The 19,437-nt window shown below is 39.8% G+C and overlaps 1 protein-coding gene across 1 annotated transcript in view; it reads right to left on the bottom strand.

Annotated features, from left to right (window-relative positions):
* Positions 1–10,434: 10,434 nt before the first annotated feature.
* LOC139724928 (nose resistant to fluoxetine protein 6-like) overlaps positions 10,435–19,437 on the bottom strand; it is a 35,859-nt gene continuing 26,856 nt past the window's right edge. The window contains exons 13-14 of the mRNA XM_071636049.1: positions 18,074–18,216; positions 10,435–10,557 (exon numbers count right to left, since the gene is read on the bottom strand). Of these exons, the coding sequence (XP_071492150.1) occupies positions 10,435–10,557; positions 18,074–18,216 (266 nt within the window). The remainder of the gene's footprint in view (positions 10,558–18,073; positions 18,217–19,437) is intronic.

The raw sequence follows: 19,437 nt of genomic DNA, 5'->3' as shown, positions 1-19,437 counted from the left end.
ATTTTGCATTTCAACATGGCAGTGTACCGACTGGAAGCAGTTCCGCTTACGCAATAATAATACTATTTACTAAAGTGATTGGCTTACAAATAGGTCCTACATGAAAGTGCTCCAGTATGCTTGAGTTTGCAGGGTAAAGATCTTACAGCACCAAATATGGGTCGAAATCCATCTTGAATTTCAAGAGTGGCAGCCAGTGCGAATAATCCATTATTACAGAATGTATAATTACGTGTGTGTGTGTTTGTAAAAGAATGTACAATGTACACCACCATAAACATTGATATGCCGAAAAGTTGCTTGCAATAAGCTGAAAAGCAGTCATTTTGAATGATAAAATGGCAGCCTCAAAAATGATCTTTCTGTATTGGTTACAACATGAAATATGGATCAAAATATACATTCTGGTATGGCGGCCATTTTGAATTTCAAGATGGCCACCTTTAATATCAAAATGGACCATCATTTCAGAAAAGATCTTTCAGAAAGTCTGATAGCATATATGCATGCTCTTTTCCCCAAATTAGAACCTATACACAATGCATATGATATGAGATACAGGCCAAATTACATTTGCTACGGCGGCCATTTTGAATTTCAAGATGGTCGCCAACCAAAATGATCCATCATTTAAAACAAGAATGTATATATTAGCATGTCTGACATCATAAGCATGCTTTTTGCCCCAAATCTATAGTTTCCATGGTGCTTACAACCTGAGACACAGGCAAAAATACATTTAGATATGGCGGCCATTTTTAATTTCAAGATGGCAGCCCTCAAATTGTATTAAAACAATATACAATATCAGGAGATGGTGTATCAGAATGTCTGACATCATAAACATGCTTTTTGCATAAAATTTGAACCTTCTATGATGCTCACATTATGAGAACTGGGTCAAAATACAGTTATGGTATGGTTATACAGTTATGCTATGGCGGCCATTTTGAAATCCCAAATGGCGGCTGAAGACGTGGTCGAAAAAAATGGAACAAAAGTTTTTTGGATTCAGCACCCCAAAATTGACCAAGTTAGCTAAAAAAATCCATTTTGGCACGAAAATCTCACGGGGTCCAATATTTCGACATAGCAGACCGCACGATAAGGGTTTACCTTCGGCAGCAATTTCGGAGTAGTCTATATTTGCAAATCCTCATAATATTATGTTCAAATTTGAAGTCACTTGTGTTAACAGTGTTCATTTTCTTGTTTGATGTAAAACGGGATAAAGTGTATCTCAAAGTATATCGACAAAAATTAAAGCACTTAAAAATGCGAAACACAAAGGAGTATTCTACTTTCATTAACAAAACTAGAAATGTCGCTATGGTATGCCTCCGCCATAATACACAGTTCTCCTAATAGATGTATTGTACAATGTCTTCACAATATGTGATGACAGTTTCACATAGCTGGCAAAATATTGAAATGACAGATTTGTCACAAATGTGTTGAATGTTTACTTTCCTTGAACTAGGTTTCCTATGTTGCCTAAGAGTGCAGGTACATGTATTGGGGGATTTGAGGATTTTTACTTGACTTTTTGGCCCTTTTAAAAGTTTATGCATCGGGCGATTTTCAAGGTTTATGAAGAAAAATGTAATTTCACTATGAAATAGAAAATTTTGCACTTTTCTCTGGAGTTTGACCCTTAACCTTTGACCTTTTGGCAAGAAATTTCCCAGAGAATCTCCATTACATGTATACATGTATATCAAGTTTCAAGAAAAATCCTGCAAGCATTGCATATATGAGGATGAAAATAGTGAGATTTTTAGGAGTTGACCGTGACCTTTGACCCCCTGACCTTTGACCCCTAAATTCCCTAGATAATCCCTGCCAGTCAGTACATGCATATGTATGTACCAAGTCCCATGAAGATACCTTGAACCATTTGCCAGATCTGGAAAAAGACGAAATCCCATTTTCATCTGACTTTGATCTTTTGACCTTTCACCACATGACCTGAAACTCTCTCTCTGGAGAATCTTTATTCAGTAGTACATGTCTACACTAAGTTTTAAGAAAATACCTTCAGGCATTGCATAGATATAGGGGAAATAGCAACATTTTTAACATTTGACTTTGACCTTTTGACCTTTGACCTCTTGACAATTTTAATCAAGAATGCTTAATTAATCGCCCCATCATACGTCATCCTTGGATTAAGTTCGGTGAAAGTTGCCTTTCCAATCTTGATTTATCGCTAAACAGATATATTTTAGGATTTGACCTTGATCTTTGACCTTTGACCTCAGGCCGATTTCACTCAAAACACAATCAAGCAATCGCCCTATCAAACGTCATCCTCAGACAAAGTTTGGTGAAATTTGCCTAATCCAGTCTTGAGTTATCGCGTAAATGAATACTATTTCATGATTTGACCTTGACCTTTGACCACTGGCCGATTTTACTCAAATTCTAATCAAGTAATTGCCCTATCATAATTTATACTTGGACCAAGTTTGGTAAAATTCTCCTCAATATTACTCAAGTTATCGCGTAAACGAATGGGGACGGACGTACGGACGTACCTACCTATACAGACGTACGGACAACTCCGGCACCCTTCGGGTGGAGGCATAAAATAACAAAAACACGTCGGGCCCAGGAATATAGATTATACTTCTTTGATGGTTCTGTTATGTGTTTTGATTGATATAGGGGCTCAGCCAATGAAGCTTCGAGATTTGTCTACAGGCAACTGTCTTTCCACACATTTATTCTTCCTAGACGTATTTTTCGTCGACTTCTAGTACATGTACTACGCACACTGACCAGCAGCTCCTCAGAATCGCGCAATCTCTTGACAGGTGATAAGAGAATAATGATATTATTATGGCTTTAAAAAACACAAAAAAGAACACAAAAAAAACCTGGATGAAACGTCGCATGTTTGAGACTATACGTGCGACCTGGCAGATTCGGGGCAACTAATATCAGTCGGGGACAGTGATGGGAATCACTTAGCATGTGTGAGTGTGTGTGTGTGTGTGGGTGTGTGTGTGTCTGTCTGTCTGTCTGTCTGCGTGTGTGCGTTTGTGAGTATCATGTCTGTTCAAGAAATGTTTCCGCACACACATGCCCTTTCAAATACTTTCAATCGAAATGGCAAGCAATTGCTTGTGCAAGAAAAGCCAAAAGGTTCAAGTACAAGCAAAAAGTTGCTTGAGGTGGATCTTTTACTTGACAAGCTTGTGCTTCTGCTGGAAGCAATTGCTTGCAAGAAATAGACCGGTTCTGTAATGTATACTGGATATATAGGCACGTATGGATACACTTTTTTTTTTCTTTTTTATTTCACTCGGGGAACTTGCTAATTGTACAGGCTTTGCTTCTTATGCAAGTTCCCTCCATATTCGTTACTAGCTAGTGCTATTTCAACTCAAAGTGATTTCATGAAGATCAAATTATTTGTATATTACGTAGGTTCATACGTGTTTGTAGTTGCAAGTGTGTATGTATTATACTTTTTATTGTACCAAGGAGGTTCAAGAGATGGAGTAACAGCAGTGTTATTCCCTTTGATCCCATGTTTGATGCCGCCACTAACAAATATTTGAAGAATGTGCCAAACTGGAACTGCCTCACAGATAGAAAGACAATTGATTCATATGGCATTGCGTCATGACTCGTCACTCTCGATGGAAGATATGTCTTTATGATGGTAATTTCTTTTCGCTGTCCCTCCTTATGAAACATGAGCGGTACATAAAGGTACAGACACAGGGATGTGCGGATAAAAATTCCACAAAAATTGATGAAATAAGAATTAGAATTACCCGACTTTACATGTTTTTACACTAATCTAACATATAAATGAATACAGAACTACACTTGAAGATTATACCATATCAGTTTCATTTGTCGGAAGTGATCGGAAAGATGTCAAAATCGACTTTCCAGTAAAGGTGCAGTTAAAATATTTTCACAACGTACGGCTCAGATTTACGCTTTTTGGCATATTCCTCGACAGGAGTTACTTTCTTTTTCATATGTCTTATCATTACCTGCAATTTAATTTCCTTTAATATAAAAACAAACAAAATATAGCCGACATTACGTTAACGTTTCAAATGAATCATCTCTTTGCTCGGAAAGACAGCGGCATGGAACCCCAGTCATCAAAGTCACAAATGCACCTGTGGAATTTTTTTGTACGTCAAAAGAAAACTGACAGCTGTTTGAATGTTTACAGCCAGTTGGAACTCCATTTCTCAAACCTCCTTGATTGTACTATTGTTTGTATATATTTGCTTTATGACACTACCATGCACCTTCTTGTAAAAATTGTTAATTCTACGTAGCAATAATTTTGTATAGGTTTTCCCGGTCAATTTCATACTTTTGTCATTCAAGTTCCTATTCCGAGCATTCGATTTCAGGCATTCTACGCTCGCAGCACTGAATCAGCAATCAAATTCGAAATCCGGTCATTCGAATTCACTATCCGAGCATTCAAATTCACTCTCGGAGCATTCAAATTCCCTATCGGAGCATTCAAATTCACTATCGGAACATTCAAATTCACTGTCGGAGCATTCAAATTTAAGAGAGGAGCACGCATTTCATCAATGAGCATTCAAATTCATGTCAAGCTGGTGACGGAATCTCGTCGGTCATTCAAATTCGTGATTAGGCAACCATGTTCCAAATAACTGCATTCAATTTAAAAGAAGTCCTGAATTTAGTTAGTTTGAGGCCATGTATGCATGTGTTTTTCATTTGGCTTTGAATATATTGGGATTTATGATGATTATTTATTTTGCAGTAGAGGTCCACCTGTTCATTGACAATTTTGAACTCGCGCTTAGCAAATAGGAATATACAGGCACATGTCCCTCGGACTGGACATAAAATGGAGGTCCCATGTGTAAGAGAGTCACCACCCATGCACGTAAAAGATCCCACTTCATTCATCGCAACTGAATATGCAGCTGAATATATGGGTTATCCAGCCATCTTCTTTGATAGAAAATGAACAAGCAAACAAACATTAGGCACTGTGTAGGCCTACAGATGAGCATAATACGGAGGGTTGGTTGACACTTTCGAGGAAAACAAAACAATTTCGACTACATTGAAACTGATACATGAACATTTTTTACGTGTTGTTTGTTGTGTATTGCTGTCGTATTTAATTACATTTGCGGGACTATGTGAGATCATTGTGTGTCAGTTTGTTTTTAAATTGATGAATTTTTATTATGTGGTTGGTGTTGCGGCATTGTCAGCATGCAATATATCATCAAGAAATATGATTACTAGTCGTTGTGTTGTTTGGATGCACTGCTGATTAGATATTGCAATTTGAAATTTATTGAGATGAAAAACAAAGAATACATGAACAGAGAACAATGTAGAACATGTAAGCAATCCTAATTACACTATATGCAAGCATTCATTGGTTGTGTTGGCCCCTTTTCCTTTCTTAAAAGTCTCCTCCATTTTACTCGTTAAATTGATTGCACGAAGTAAGAACTTGATCGCCTAAAAATGAATTTGAACGCTCCAGACAAGCTCATTGGGACTATCACGTGACTATCGCATGAATTTGAATGCACGAGTAGGAAAGTCGGTGCTCGCATTTTGACATTGAATGCCTAATCGTGAATTTGATTTCACGAAAACGAAATAGAACGCTCATAAATAAAATTGATCGCTCGGATTCTGAATTTGAATGCCCGAATATTTTCGCGTGCGTGCGCTGCGTGAATTTGAATGCACATTAATGAATTTGAGTGACAAAAGTATGAAATTGACCGGGAAAACCTATATTATTTGGATATGGAAATAAATGAATTAAATTGAGTTTTGTAGGCCAATTCGGTTTGGATGTTTTTTTTTTTTTTGTTTTGTTTTTTTTTTTTAATGGTGATTTCTAGCTGAGGGCTTCAAGAATGCCTAACCAAAAGATAATTCACGCGCTGACATAGCAACGCAAATGGCTCATTGCTAATGCCCCAGTCACATATAAACACGGATGCTCAAGGATCTACACGGTGATCCGGGGAGATCCGAGGAGTTCGGGGGGGGGGGGGAATCCGGGATAGTTTCAACCTCGATGGAGTGTCGATGAGCGTTGATATGACTGTACACACGGTATCGACACGGCAGCTAGACGGATAAGGCTGGAAGAGCGCGGCGTCTACACGGACAAACACGGCAGCTACACGGCAGCCATATACGGATCACCCCGGATTGCTCTGCCAGCAATGCCCGGATGATGCCGGATGTTTTTGACCTCCAAAAGTTGCCGTGTTGGTCTCCCGGATGTCCCCGGATCTACACGGACGTACACAGATGTCCAAGGATGTCCAAGGCGTCAACACGGATCTCTCCCCGGATCACCCCGGGGCAATAGTCCATTGGAATTTTGTTATTGTTGTTGTTGTTTAATTTAGCATTAATCTGTGCTTCTTTCTAAGGCCCCCCCCCCCCCCCCCGTTACGGTCGCCACAAGTTATAGTGCTCTGAAGTCGGATTCATCTATAGTGTACCTCCACCTCCAACTCCACCCTAACCCCCCCCCCCCCCCCACACTTTGTCTATGTTTGTACTGGGTGTTGATCAAACGGTCTGTCGCGCAGCTTTTCATTTTTACACCCGTGATTATGGCTACAACTTATTCACATCTATAGTAATCTATACCGACAGATGGCCGCTCGATCTTCTGTATTTGCGAATATGTTTGGAAATTTACTTACAGATCAGTTCGGCAAGACCATCTAGAGTCCATAAAAAGGAGTCCAAACTGCTGATGAATGCCTTTCTTGAAACAAGGTATCTAATAATAAATGGTTGAACTGCTGTGAAGGTTCATTCGAGGAAACGTTGTAAAGGCCTATAGTGAAAATAAGGCCTAAAGTGTTGAGAAGACTCTTCGTTTGGAGAAAAGAAAGTGTCGGGGGGGTGTTTCGTAAAGATGTTCGTAAAGTTACGAACGACTTACGAGCGACTGGTGATCAGTTCTTGTGCTGAATTATGGAACATTATGGAAATTCTGATAAGTATAGCACATCAGAACTGATCACCAGTCGCTCGTAAGTTGTTCGTAACTTTACAAACAGTTTTATGAAACAGGGCCCTGATCCTGATGAGAGCCATCCTATTTCTCACCAATGGTCAGCTGTATGCCCCTGGGATGGAGGCGAGGAAGTACCAATTATAATTAATTGTAAATAAAATGTATAACATGTAGAAGTATGACACTGATCAAAACAAGAGAAGTGACAGTTTTGTCTGTCTCATGAGGCCTAGCTTACATTTGACATGGAGTAATGTGCTGAAATCGGTCCTTACATGCCGACACCGGTTTTTATTATACCGACATTGCCCTTTTGAGTGACCAGGGCATATTATTCATCAGATGACCAATGATCATCTATATGATTGGTTAAAAGTATTGGCAAGGGGAGGAACATGTATATGATATGATATGTACTTAATTATTTTTTTTTCATCTAGTTGCCAAGAGGATGGACTCAGTGGGATTGCATGAAGCTTGAGAGTTTGGTACAAAACCATGCAGGGCCCAGAACTAAAAAATCAGTTAAAACTCTAGATCTTCATGGAGAACATCGAGAACATCAAGATTAAGTTCATTCCATTACTGTACACGTCATCGTTATCCACCTGAATAATGTCCGGCGGACACGACGGTTTCACCTAGTATATGACCTAAATGGAACTCAGTTGATATCGGTGTGTGTGTGTGTGTGTGTGTGTGTGTGTGTGTGTGTATGTGTGTGAGTGTGTATGTGTCTGTGTCTGTGTCTGTGTTTGCGGGGGTGGGACTGCATGATGCGTAAAAGGTACGCCAACATCCATGTTGAATGTTGAAAACCTCGTTATACAGACCCCAAAAGGTCAAGAGGACAAAGTTTCATATCTCGGACCCAAGAAGCTGAGAAGACGAGATCTCGCCTCCTCGAACACGGGAGAGGTCGAGAAGGCGGTAGATGATATCGTCTATTCACGGAAGCACTTATAAGCTTTCATGGATTTTCATAGAACATAAGTGCCACTCAGCGCGATCTCCTACTCCACGCCAGATGCTCTCTCCCAAGATCCCAACCCATAACAAATCCACCAGGGGAATCCCAACTTTTCCAACCAGATGCATCATGCACACGTCCTAAGTATGTCACACATACTAAGAAGATTATCAGCCCTGCGATACATCAGCCATTTTCCACAACCTCTCACATTAACTGCAAATCCTAATTGGTTAATATACCTCTAAACCTGCAGGAAGTGTACATATTATACGTATGAAGGTAAGACAAGAAACAGACTCCACACTTGATTCTCCAACACCAGGTCAGATACATATTAATCCGGCACCAAAGGGGAAAACATTCCCTTACACCATACATCGTAACCTCCAATCTACGCAATCAAAAGTCTCTCAATCTCCGGGATTGAATTAATCCAAAAATGCGCACAACCATCCTAATGAGGGGATCTTTCTGGATTGATACACTCGGAACGCTCTATCCAAAGAGCCCCAATGTCGAAGAATAACCCCAACTTGCAAATGGATGTCTCAATAGCCCTTTGCGGCTTAAGGAGGCACGCAAATCCAAATCTTTAAGCCCCGCTTCCTGTGTCACACCACTTTCACAACAGACACAATCAAATCAACAGGAGACCCAAAGCCGTATGTATACACATCTTTCCATTCGTTCTTGACTCACTCTCGAATACTACCCTATACATGATAACTTAGTTACTCGTGATTTTCAGCTGATATTAACATATTTGCCACAATTTCGTGAATAAATCTGATTTGACATGAATTACGCTGATGTTGTTCCCATCTTTTGTGGCTAATTCTACTATATCATGCATACTTTTGATATATGAATTTGTGAATGATTATACAGTATGCGTACGCACATGCATACGTATGTCTGTGCATGTTGCATAGATGGAGAGATTATACTCACCATTACCACACGCACATTGCGTCTATACAGATATGCACAGCTGCGCATGATAGTTTCTTTAAAGGATGGAGGTGATATTTACTCTCGAGACACATCATTTGAATATATGAATTTAAATTTATTTCGAATTCAATTTCCAATACTGTTGAATGGTATCGTGAGTAGTTAGTTTCATCTGTATAGGCTCTAACATCACTGACAAATCTATTATAGTGAAAAACTGAGAAAAAAGGACATAAAAGAAATTGGTATTAGATACGGTTTAGCTTGTGTAAGGGAAGATTGTAACAACTATCTTTTATATTGATGACTTCATTCTGAGAGGTATTCAAATCAGCAAATGATTATATAACAGACGATAGCCAGTCAATGATTTATAGAACACTGGATTAGTTTTCTATAGCAGGTAAAGTCAGTAAAATTCCTCCAACCAATGGCACCAAAAGAGTGCATAGATCATGGCAAACTAAGGAGCCAAAAAGGATATTATCCGAACGCATTTTTTTTTTCGTTTAAAGAACTTTACTAGCATAATTCTACCCACAAACTCATTTTGTTCGATCTCACTCTCTACATTCTTAAGTGACATATAAGGATGTGTTCGTAGGCATGTACATCTTCCTTGCTCTTTCTCTTATTTCATAACTCTTGCCGTTTTATTTCTCCCAAAAAGGGAGTAGTCAAGTTTCAGGTGATGAACAAGCAATAATTATAAAGTAACGTTGTAAAATGATAATATTTTGTCTATAAGTCAAATCAAGTGAAGCCTCCGAATTGGTGCATGTTCGCTTCTGAAAAATTGCTGAGATAGAACCGTCGCCATAATGTCATCGTAGTTAGATACATTTACGTAAGTGGAATCACTGCCGTATGTTAGAAGAACTGATTCACATACATTCTAAAGGATAAGCGTTACGACCACTACAGGCTATATTATGTAAACATGTACAACGAAATAAATACAAGATGATGCGCGACATATATAGTTATAGAAAGTTAAGAATTCTTTGGTAGACCATCATAAAGTTTATGACAAATGTTTATTCTTGTTTGATTAATCTTCCGTTATCTTTTATCTGATAGCTTCAAACATGACGCATTCATGGTGTATGACTTGGCTTGGTACTTGTATATGGTATATAGATAAGGATTCTATGTACTCTTGGCTTGCTGATCTATACAATAACATACATTTAGCGAAAAGTAATTGATCCTGAAACATCAAGCGAAATTCAGAGGTTGTACAATGAACTTTGTGTCGACATGATATATAAAATTTTGCCATTCAATGAAGAATCATTATCCAACTTACGATATAGATGTTCACACTGAATAGTACGTGTCCTCCCTTTCCGATTAAAGCAGTCAAGGGTCAATGAATAACAGGCAGTTAGGTGCAGTTGTGCAATGATAGAGATGCATAACCTTTCTGTACATACAGAATTTCTCGTTTCAAACGAAGTGGCTTCGTAAAGGTGACTCAAGACGTCTTGAAGTGGCCAAACATGACCTTCTCTAGCCCCATGAATGGGCCTTCAACCAGCAGCGAGAGGATCAGGGCCGAGGCATAGGAGAACACCAGGTTGCCAACGTAGACATAACTCTGGGACAGACGAACAAGAGACGAACATTTGATTTCACTACATTTTCAAATATCCGCATACTCAGGTCTAACAAACATTAGGCAGAAGAGAGACATTCATGTAGATATATTTGACTCCATAATTTTGAATTTGATTCTCATTCTTTTAGCATTCTTACAACTGGTATATAGTGCAAAAACACCATTAACTGTTCTACTACACTACTATGTCACGATGTCACATGATTTATTAATGAATAAGATAATTTGATTTAATTTGTAATTGATTAATTTAATGAATGACGATACATCAATTAATGACAAAGCTTTCTTTAACACGGCTCGTGACGGGCAAATGTGTGGCACATTTTGATTAATAGATGATAAGCCGAAGATGATATCTTCTTCCCGGACCCATGATACAGGCCTACACAGCACGCAATGCCCGTATGTCAACATTGGGAAAATTATGGTGGTGTGGAAGAGCCTCTGGACTTATATGAATAGAGTTCTGGGTTCACATCCTATATGACGATAAAATCCTTGAAATAATGATATTTCACTCACACGGATATGTGAGATATATTAAGCTGGAAACGCAATGCTGGGGTGTAATTGAGAGGAAGCTCTGAAAGAGTAGCTAACATTAAAAGGCTATACTCTCGGTGGACATATTATTACCATCATCATTATTTGCATTGTTATCGTCGAAATGGTCCAGTCATTTTAATGTATAGGGTTAGCCATGTAGAAACACACTTTCATTTATTCTGCTTCGACGCACATGACCAGTAGGGTCTACAGATACGAGAAAATACGTGGAGAAAGATGTAGTTTCGTCCTAGATGAAACAAAACGTTGGTGACAGAGTCGGAAAATAATGGGTAAGAAGAATGAACACGGGATTGAAAGAGGAAACACAGAATGCAGGCATTTAGGTTCAGTCAACGTAATTTTGTCCAATTTGATTTAAAGAATCATTCGCTCCGTTTAATGAGGGTATACTGCTTAAGTGGACAAGGCTGTACAGACAGCAAGTTCCTCATCAATGTGTACATGACAGGTAAAAATGGATTATAGGACAGGAACCCCCGTCAATGCCTCCAGGACAATCATACTGAGGACAATTAATCCACAAGACAACCACCATCTACAACAATACTTATTACCCCTATATAGGACAACTACCCCTAGGGCAATTATACCCTCAGGAACACAAACCCCTGGGTGACTACCCCCACAGCCCGCACATCCCCGCAACTACCCCTAACGAAAATGAAGAAAAATATAAAGAGAAAAAAACAACAACACAATGATGGAAGGATGCAAATAAAGAATAGCATATGGAAAGACAGCAAGAGGATATCAAAGAAAGATAAAAAAGAAACATAAGGGAAGAAACATAAGCAGAAGAAGATGAAAAAGATCAAAACATACTATCATGACCAAGAGAAAATGAAAGAAAGATCAAAACAGGGAGTTAATAACATAAGAAAAAGAAGAAGAAAACACGGAGATACATTACGAAGTATCTGGGGAGCTAGCTGTACATTGTTTTGAGATAGATTTCTTTAGAGTAAAATGGGCCCGAAGGGTAATTGTAATAAGGAGGTATCTATTATAGGAAAAGTTTTCTCGGAGTAGTTGTCCCAGTAGTTGTCGAGAGGTAGTTTTCCCAGGTAGTTGTCCGGTTATGAACCTATCCTCACGACAATCTTTTTTAATTATTTCGGGTGCGCGAAATCATATAGAATATGACCGTCATGTTTCAAATGCGTTGGGATGGGGTTTGGCGTGATGTCTGGGACAATATGACTGTGTTCACAAAAAGATATTAGTTTTAGAATGGTAGACCCCTGTCACGAGATTTTACAACATAAACATGTGAATTTATTCTAGACCAACAACATTCTCCCAGTGTCACTGTGCTTAATGAAAAATGTCTGAACTGTTATCGGTCCGAGGGTGTCCATTGGACAAGGCGTCTGGTTGGGCTAACTCGTCATTGATGATGATTTAGTAATGCAGGCGTCACTGCCCCGAAGTTGAGCAAAATTGAAATGCAATAAAGGAAATATTCCAATTCGACTTTGATCTTCATTCATCGAGTTATTCGCAAAGGCATTTTAAAGCCCTAATTGTATATCCGCCAGTGGAATTTCTGAGGCTATTAGTAAACGGTCGTACTTGTTTGGTTAGTGATCAGCTTTTAACTATATACGGATAAGTTCGAAGCCATCTTCGCGCGAAGTGAAAATTCCAGTCGTATAGCCATCCAGTGCCAATTTCGGGACACTGTGACGCCAGCCCTATAGGGATACTGTATACGAGTAAGACTTTAGTTCACCTCAGTGAAGGACCGAATGTTATCATAAGTTGAGATAAAAGACAACAAGTGTAGAGAAGGCCTTCTGCCACTGGTATTGTTCAAAAACATTAAGAGACCATGGTTAAGGATTTATGCGTGTGTATGTTTTATGGGGTTTGTACTTAACAGATTTGTGTACTGCTATTTTCTTTTATGTTTACAATATTATGTATAAAAAAATAATTCACAGTATATTTCATTCTAAAATTCTAGGCTTGCTTTCAGCTGCTAAGTTGACGAGCCACATGTCAAGACGTTACAGCAGCCCAACTGATAATTGGTGTGCTCCCTTGTATCCCAGTGCAACCATATACAGACGTACAAATGCTAGAGTCTGAAAGTCACCCGGTTGTCTTCTTTAAGGTGCCTATTTGCCATGTAATATTCTGTAGCAGATGTCGTGACAAAAAAAAATATCCCAGGAAATCTTTCTTTTTCATTGTTATTCTCAATCCACGGAACAGGGGAAAGATGTGCAATATATGGCTTCGAAACCTCTGCGCGACCAAACATCGGAACATTCGAATATTCGAAGTTACATGTACAGCAGCATTTTTTGAGGACCACTTCGAGCTACACCGTGCATGTTTCATAATTCTTCACCATACGAACAAGTATATCAATTAGGCTATTCTCGGCCAGGACGTAGTTACAAGAATGTACAGAGTGCAATGAGGCATGTACAGGGACCCTTTGTGTGATAGAAGTTCACTGAAAGGGGAGTGAAAAAAAAAGTTCCTCATTTCCTTTGACGTATGTAATACTATGTATAAATGTTTGTGAATGTATATGTAAATGAGTATGTTCATATAACGCCCTTAACGTAGTGAAGTTCATTACTAGGGTCACGCTAGAAAAACACCAAGCGATTGTTTCGTGATAGGGATCTTTGAAGAACTGCTCATTCGGCGTTGATTATTTCGAAGTTCTGATCTCAAAATACTCAAAACAACTCATTATCCTGGCAAATCGCGTCAGCAAAATATGTTCCTCGGTAGATCCTTTTGATCATGTGGCGTATTGGGGGGGGGGGGGGCAAAGGGGGCACGTGCCCCGGGCGCCACTCCTTGGGGGTGCCAAAAACGAAAAAAAAAAAAAAAAAAAACGAAGAAGAAGAAAAAAACTCGCCCGGTCCGGGGGTTGGGAGGTTGGGGAGGGAGAATGGGGGGGGGGGGGGGGGCAGTAAACCAAATCAAACAAGATTAAAAACAAAACGTGATGATGACGAGGACAAAATAACAATGTTTATTGTGTTCACAAAAGAATTCCATGTTTTGTAAGCTGAAATACAAAATTTTTCGACTCACTCGCTGCGCTCGCTCGCCAAAATTTATATAAAAAGGAAGATAAGAACAATCCAGTAACGTGATGATGACGCGGACAAAATGACAATGGCTGTGTTTATCAACTCCTTTTCTCGGCAGAAACAGGTTATCCAAACAGCTTTCAAGGAATTTTTACGAGTTGATAAACGCAAAGCTGTTTTGAAAGCCCTTTAGGAAAGCCTTTTACGAAAGGGTGCGTTTATCAACTCTCCTTTCTCGGCAGAAACAGGTTATCCAAACAGCTTTCAAGGAATTTTCACGAGTTGATAAACGCAAAGCTGTTTTGAAAGCCCTTTAGGAAAGCCTTTTCGAAAGCCCGAAATTTGTGACGATCCAAACAGGTTTCCTAAACAGGTTTATATCAGAAACCTGTTTGTAAAAGCCTTTCGAAGTTGATAAACGCAAAGCTGTTTTGAAAGCCCTTTAGGTCGCCCTACTGCGGTTACGCAACCATGCGTTTCCAGTTTCTGAAAAGACGCGCGCCACGTAAAGTGCACACGAGTACGTGTACACAGGTGTATATCATAATCTCTTTGGTGTATACATACAGCTGTGTGTAATGCACGCATATGCTTGGAACAAGGAGGTGTTTCTAACAAGGTTTGAGAAATAGAGTAACAACAGTCTCATTCCCTTTGATCCCATGTCTCATGCCGCCACTCAGAAATATTTGAAGTATGTGCTAAACTGGAGCTGCCTCACAGATAGGAAGACAATTGATTCATGTGCCATTGTATCATGACTCATCACTCTCAAAGGAAGATATGTCTTTATGATGGTAATTGCTTTTCGCCGTCCCTTCTTAGACGACAAGCGGCACATTAATAGTACAGGCAGTCAGGGCTTTGGAAAGGGCTCTCGAAAGGGCTATGGAAAGGGCTATCGAAAGGGCTATCGGAAGTTGATAAACGCAGCCGACGAAAACAAGCGGCACATTAATAGTACAGGGAGTGGACAGGGCTTTCGAAAGGGCTATGGAAAGGGCTTTCGAAAGGGCTATGGAAAGGGCTATCGAAAGGGCTATCGAAAGGGCTTTCGAAAGTCGTTTAAACTGGGGAAAGTTGATAAACGCAGCCTATGTCTATTGTGTTCAAACATGTCATTTTATATTTAGCAGGCAAAATGTTCAACGGAGCAGCGGCTGCAATTTCTTTCGTTCTCAGTTTGTTGGTATAAATCGTTATCTATAGGGCCGTCACTATATCTTGATTAGAATTGTAAGATTCAATAAGCAAAAAATGACAAGAATTCCATGTTTTGTAAGCTGAAGTACAACAATTTTCGGCTGGCTCGCTGCGCTCGCTCGCCAAAATCTATTAAAATTTATTACATTTAAATCACCCTCAAAAAAACCCTTTTAAGTGCTTGAAAAAGCATATCATGTGGACTACCAGGATGGGGCTGGGGTTGAACACTTTTTCAAAAATTAGGGGCGCAATGTTCACGCTTGCCCAGGGCGCCGTTTTCCCTACATGCGCCACTGCTTTTGATACATTGCAAGCAAACTCCAAATTGCGAAAGATGATTTTTTTTGAGCCATTCTAAGTACTGTTACAACATATATGTTCTATCTTTATGATATTTGACATCGATGCAGAAGACCTAATTTATCAGAATCAATTATCACTGAACGTACGCGCCTATCGGTAACACGCTCTAACAGACGCCAGCCGTGCCGGAATTAATACACTCCATAAGTTCCACATCCATAAAGATAATCAAGTATTTCTTGGGTTTCTCTTTACACATATCAAAGTTCACATACTATATTAAGGCCGTGTCACACCTTTCCGGGCAAGCCTTGCGTGCGACTTGTGAAGAACAATTTTTACTACCCGGAGGTTCCCGCAGATGACCCGCACATGACAGTACCTAGCACGTACCGTATCTCACTCGTAGTCGCCCGGAGGTGCGCACGCAAATCTTTTTACCCGTAACCATGTGTAGGCCCTGTCACACCTTTCTAGGCATGCTACGCGGGCTTGTTGTGGGTGGGAATTTTCCAACATACCGGACAATTTCTGAGGGCGGACAAGGATTTGAGCGAGTCAGAGCATGTGTCTTATTTGCTGGACGCGTTCTACTTAAATTCTACTTGCGGGTATACTGTGTGACCTACAGTATGTACCAGGCGCGTGGGTGCTGACAACTCAGTGAAGGAATTCCTCTGAAGGAATGGCAGAAGTCCCAAAGAATGTCATTATCTTGGCTGCATACGGGGGCTGCGAAGTACATGCGTGGGAGTTACCTGCGAGGTGCTGCCGCTTAGGGCCTCCTATGGCGTTCTGAGTGGATCTCTGCGGGCATTTCCGCGACTCACCTGGAAAAAGTTTTGGCCATGCTCAAAATTTGGCTGCGGTAAAATGGGACTTGCGTGCGCACCTCCGGGCAACTACAGGCGAGATATGCGCTAGATACTGTCAGGTGCGGACCAACTGCGGAGAGCTCCGGGTAGCAAATTTGTTTCCCCGCAAGTCAAGCCGCAAAACTTCCCCAGATACGGTGTGACAAGGCCTTGAGCATGCTCAAAACTTGTTCTGAGTGAGTCGTGGGGGTTCGCTCGAGAGGTACAGGCAGAACACCAGTAGGAGACCCTTACCGGCAGCACCTCTCAGGCAACTCCAACACAGGTACTTCTCAGTACCTGTAAGTCGCTCGTAACAGAAAACGGATCGGTTTCAAAGCTCTCAGGCAGGTCACACGGAATACACGCAAGTAGAAGATAAGTAGCACGCGTCTAGTAGGTAAGAAACAAGTGCGAAACTCGCAACATTCTTGTCCGCCCGGGGAAGTTCTCCTGCGTGCTGGAAAATCCCTCCTCGCAACAAGCCCGAGTAGCTTGCCCGGAAAGGTGTGACACGGCCTTCATATTTCATTGACATGTGTATTGAAGCGAATGCAGACGCCGCGTTTCATTTTTCTTTCGAGCCTTCTTTGACAAACGTCTTTCCAAAAAGGATGCGGAGAGTGAAGAAACAGGACAGCAATTTGTATGGGGAATAGGCCTGAAGGATGAATGTGGTGACAGTGGTGTGTTCATGCGTTGAAAGTTGAAAGTTGAAAGTTTATTTTACTCAACAACCCATAATCTGGGTATCGGAGTCCAATGTAAAAACAAATATCACATAATTGATTTAATGATACAGAGTTGCAAATAACTTTAAAAGTATACAAAACAACTATAACAAAGTAAATAAGAGTGACATACGATTGATGAAAAGAAAAAAAGAAAAACGTACGGAAATATACAATGTATACACGATATGTGGTGAACAAAAAGAAACAAAGGGTAGGGAAATATGACGAGAGAGATAGAGAGATATGGGAGAGAAGAGAAGAGAAATAGAGGTGATGAGGGAAGAGTGAGAAGGACACAAAACTGGTGGCAAAGTACTTAGGCCTATACAAATTAACAATAAAAATACGAGTGACATAGTTCAGAAAAACAAAAAAAGAAGAAGAAAGAAACGGAAAAAACGAAAAGACGTAAGGCAATAACATCAAACGATAAGTGAAGAGTGAAGGAAATAATTATGGAGACGAGAGCGTGAAGAGGAGAAATGGGGGAGAGAGTGAGAAGACAAACAAGTTACAAATTTAATAATTGTAAAGAAGGTACAGCCTGTAAAAAGGCTTATTAGTATGTTAATAGTATCTAAGAAAAGGACAAAATAGATACTAGTAGGTAAATTTATACATGTGTCATTACATAACTACAAAACTTGGTTAGATTGTGTGTGTGTGCGTGTGTGTGCGCGCGCGCCTGCGCGTTTACTTCCTCGTCACATGGGCGCAAATAACCCTTTGTAATCTTAACAATAGAAAATGGAAACAGCACACTTACATATGTCAGAGGATCATAGTGTGAAAGAGTCTTCTGATAGTCGACCTGGGAAATGACGATAACAAGATGGATGAGGTAGGCACAATACGTGAGCTTGGCCAGCGGAACCCACAAGCTCATCTCGAGAAGGCTGCCTATCGGACCTGTTGGATGAAAATTATACAAGATATCCTAGAATAGCATAAAACGATAAAACGCAGTGCTAAATTATATTGTTTTTTTAGTCAGTATAACAAAATACAGCAGAATAATTAAAGCATACAAGCATATATATAAGAAAATAGAATATACAAATAGAATATACAGAAAAGAAGCGAAGCAAACTTATTGAGACACCTGGAGTCCGTTTCATGAAAGTCTATGAGAGATTTTTTGCTCATAAGACACACTTATTAGTCCATGGGCCAGGCCAGATATTGGTACCATCTGAGGTGGCAAAACCTTTTTGGTGTCATTTTGTTTGTCGGGCATAGATATGCTTATCAAGCTATGATAGCATTTCCAAATGAGTAGCTTAGTCATAATAAATGAATTTTTAACCACTTTGGTCTCGTTGTTATATCCCTATACTTCTGAATCGAAACTAACCGCTATACAAAGAAGACCACTGTCTTCTGTATGTTTCATAGAGCTGTAAAATGCAGCTCTATGGTATGTTCACAGGTGTTCTGTTGTAAACGCGGTGCGCTTAGTCTTTATTCAAGGCAGCGAAGGGAATATCCAAAGGTTATGATGTCCACAGCGCTTAGTCTTTATTCTAGACGGCGAAGGGAATATCCAAAGCGTTTGATACAGTGTATATCCTTTTATCTAAAAACAACAACAACAACAAAGCAATTCCTCGTGAATTTTACCGTATTTTTCAATTATTTATCATTTTCCGGCGAAAACGCTACGGTGAAAACGCTAATACCACGCCAATGTCGTTTTATTTCCATCCAACGATATAAGATAATGCAAAAACAATGTACCGGTACACTACGATACATTATAATGAATAATATTGTAAATGAACAGAGTGATTTTTGTTTAAAACTGATGTATTTGTTGATAGGGTAGTATAAAAACAGTATAGATAATCCCTTTTATGAGGAACTTTAGATATGATAACGGTACATTGGTCTAGATAAAGACTAAGCGCACCGCGTCACAGCTGTGGACATCATAACCCTTTGGATATTCCCTTCGCTGCCTAGAATAAAGACTAAGCGCACCGCGTTTATAACAGAACACCTGTGGACGACAGTGCTCTTCTTTGTATAGCGGTTAGTTTCGATTCAGAAGTATAGGGATATACAAACGAGACCAAATTGGTTAAAAAATCATTTATTATGACTAAGCTACTCATTTGGAAATGCTATCAT

Source organism: Diadema antillarum, unplaced genomic scaffold (genome assembly GCF_040938485.1).
Source record: "Diadema antillarum isolate AM-2024a unplaced genomic scaffold, OU_Dant_1.0 seq00000005_RagTag, whole genome shotgun sequence".
Lineage (NCBI taxonomy): Eukaryota > Metazoa > Echinodermata > Echinoidea > Diadematoida > Diadematidae > Diadema > Diadema antillarum.
This window is presented reverse-complemented; position numbering and strand designations above follow the sequence as displayed.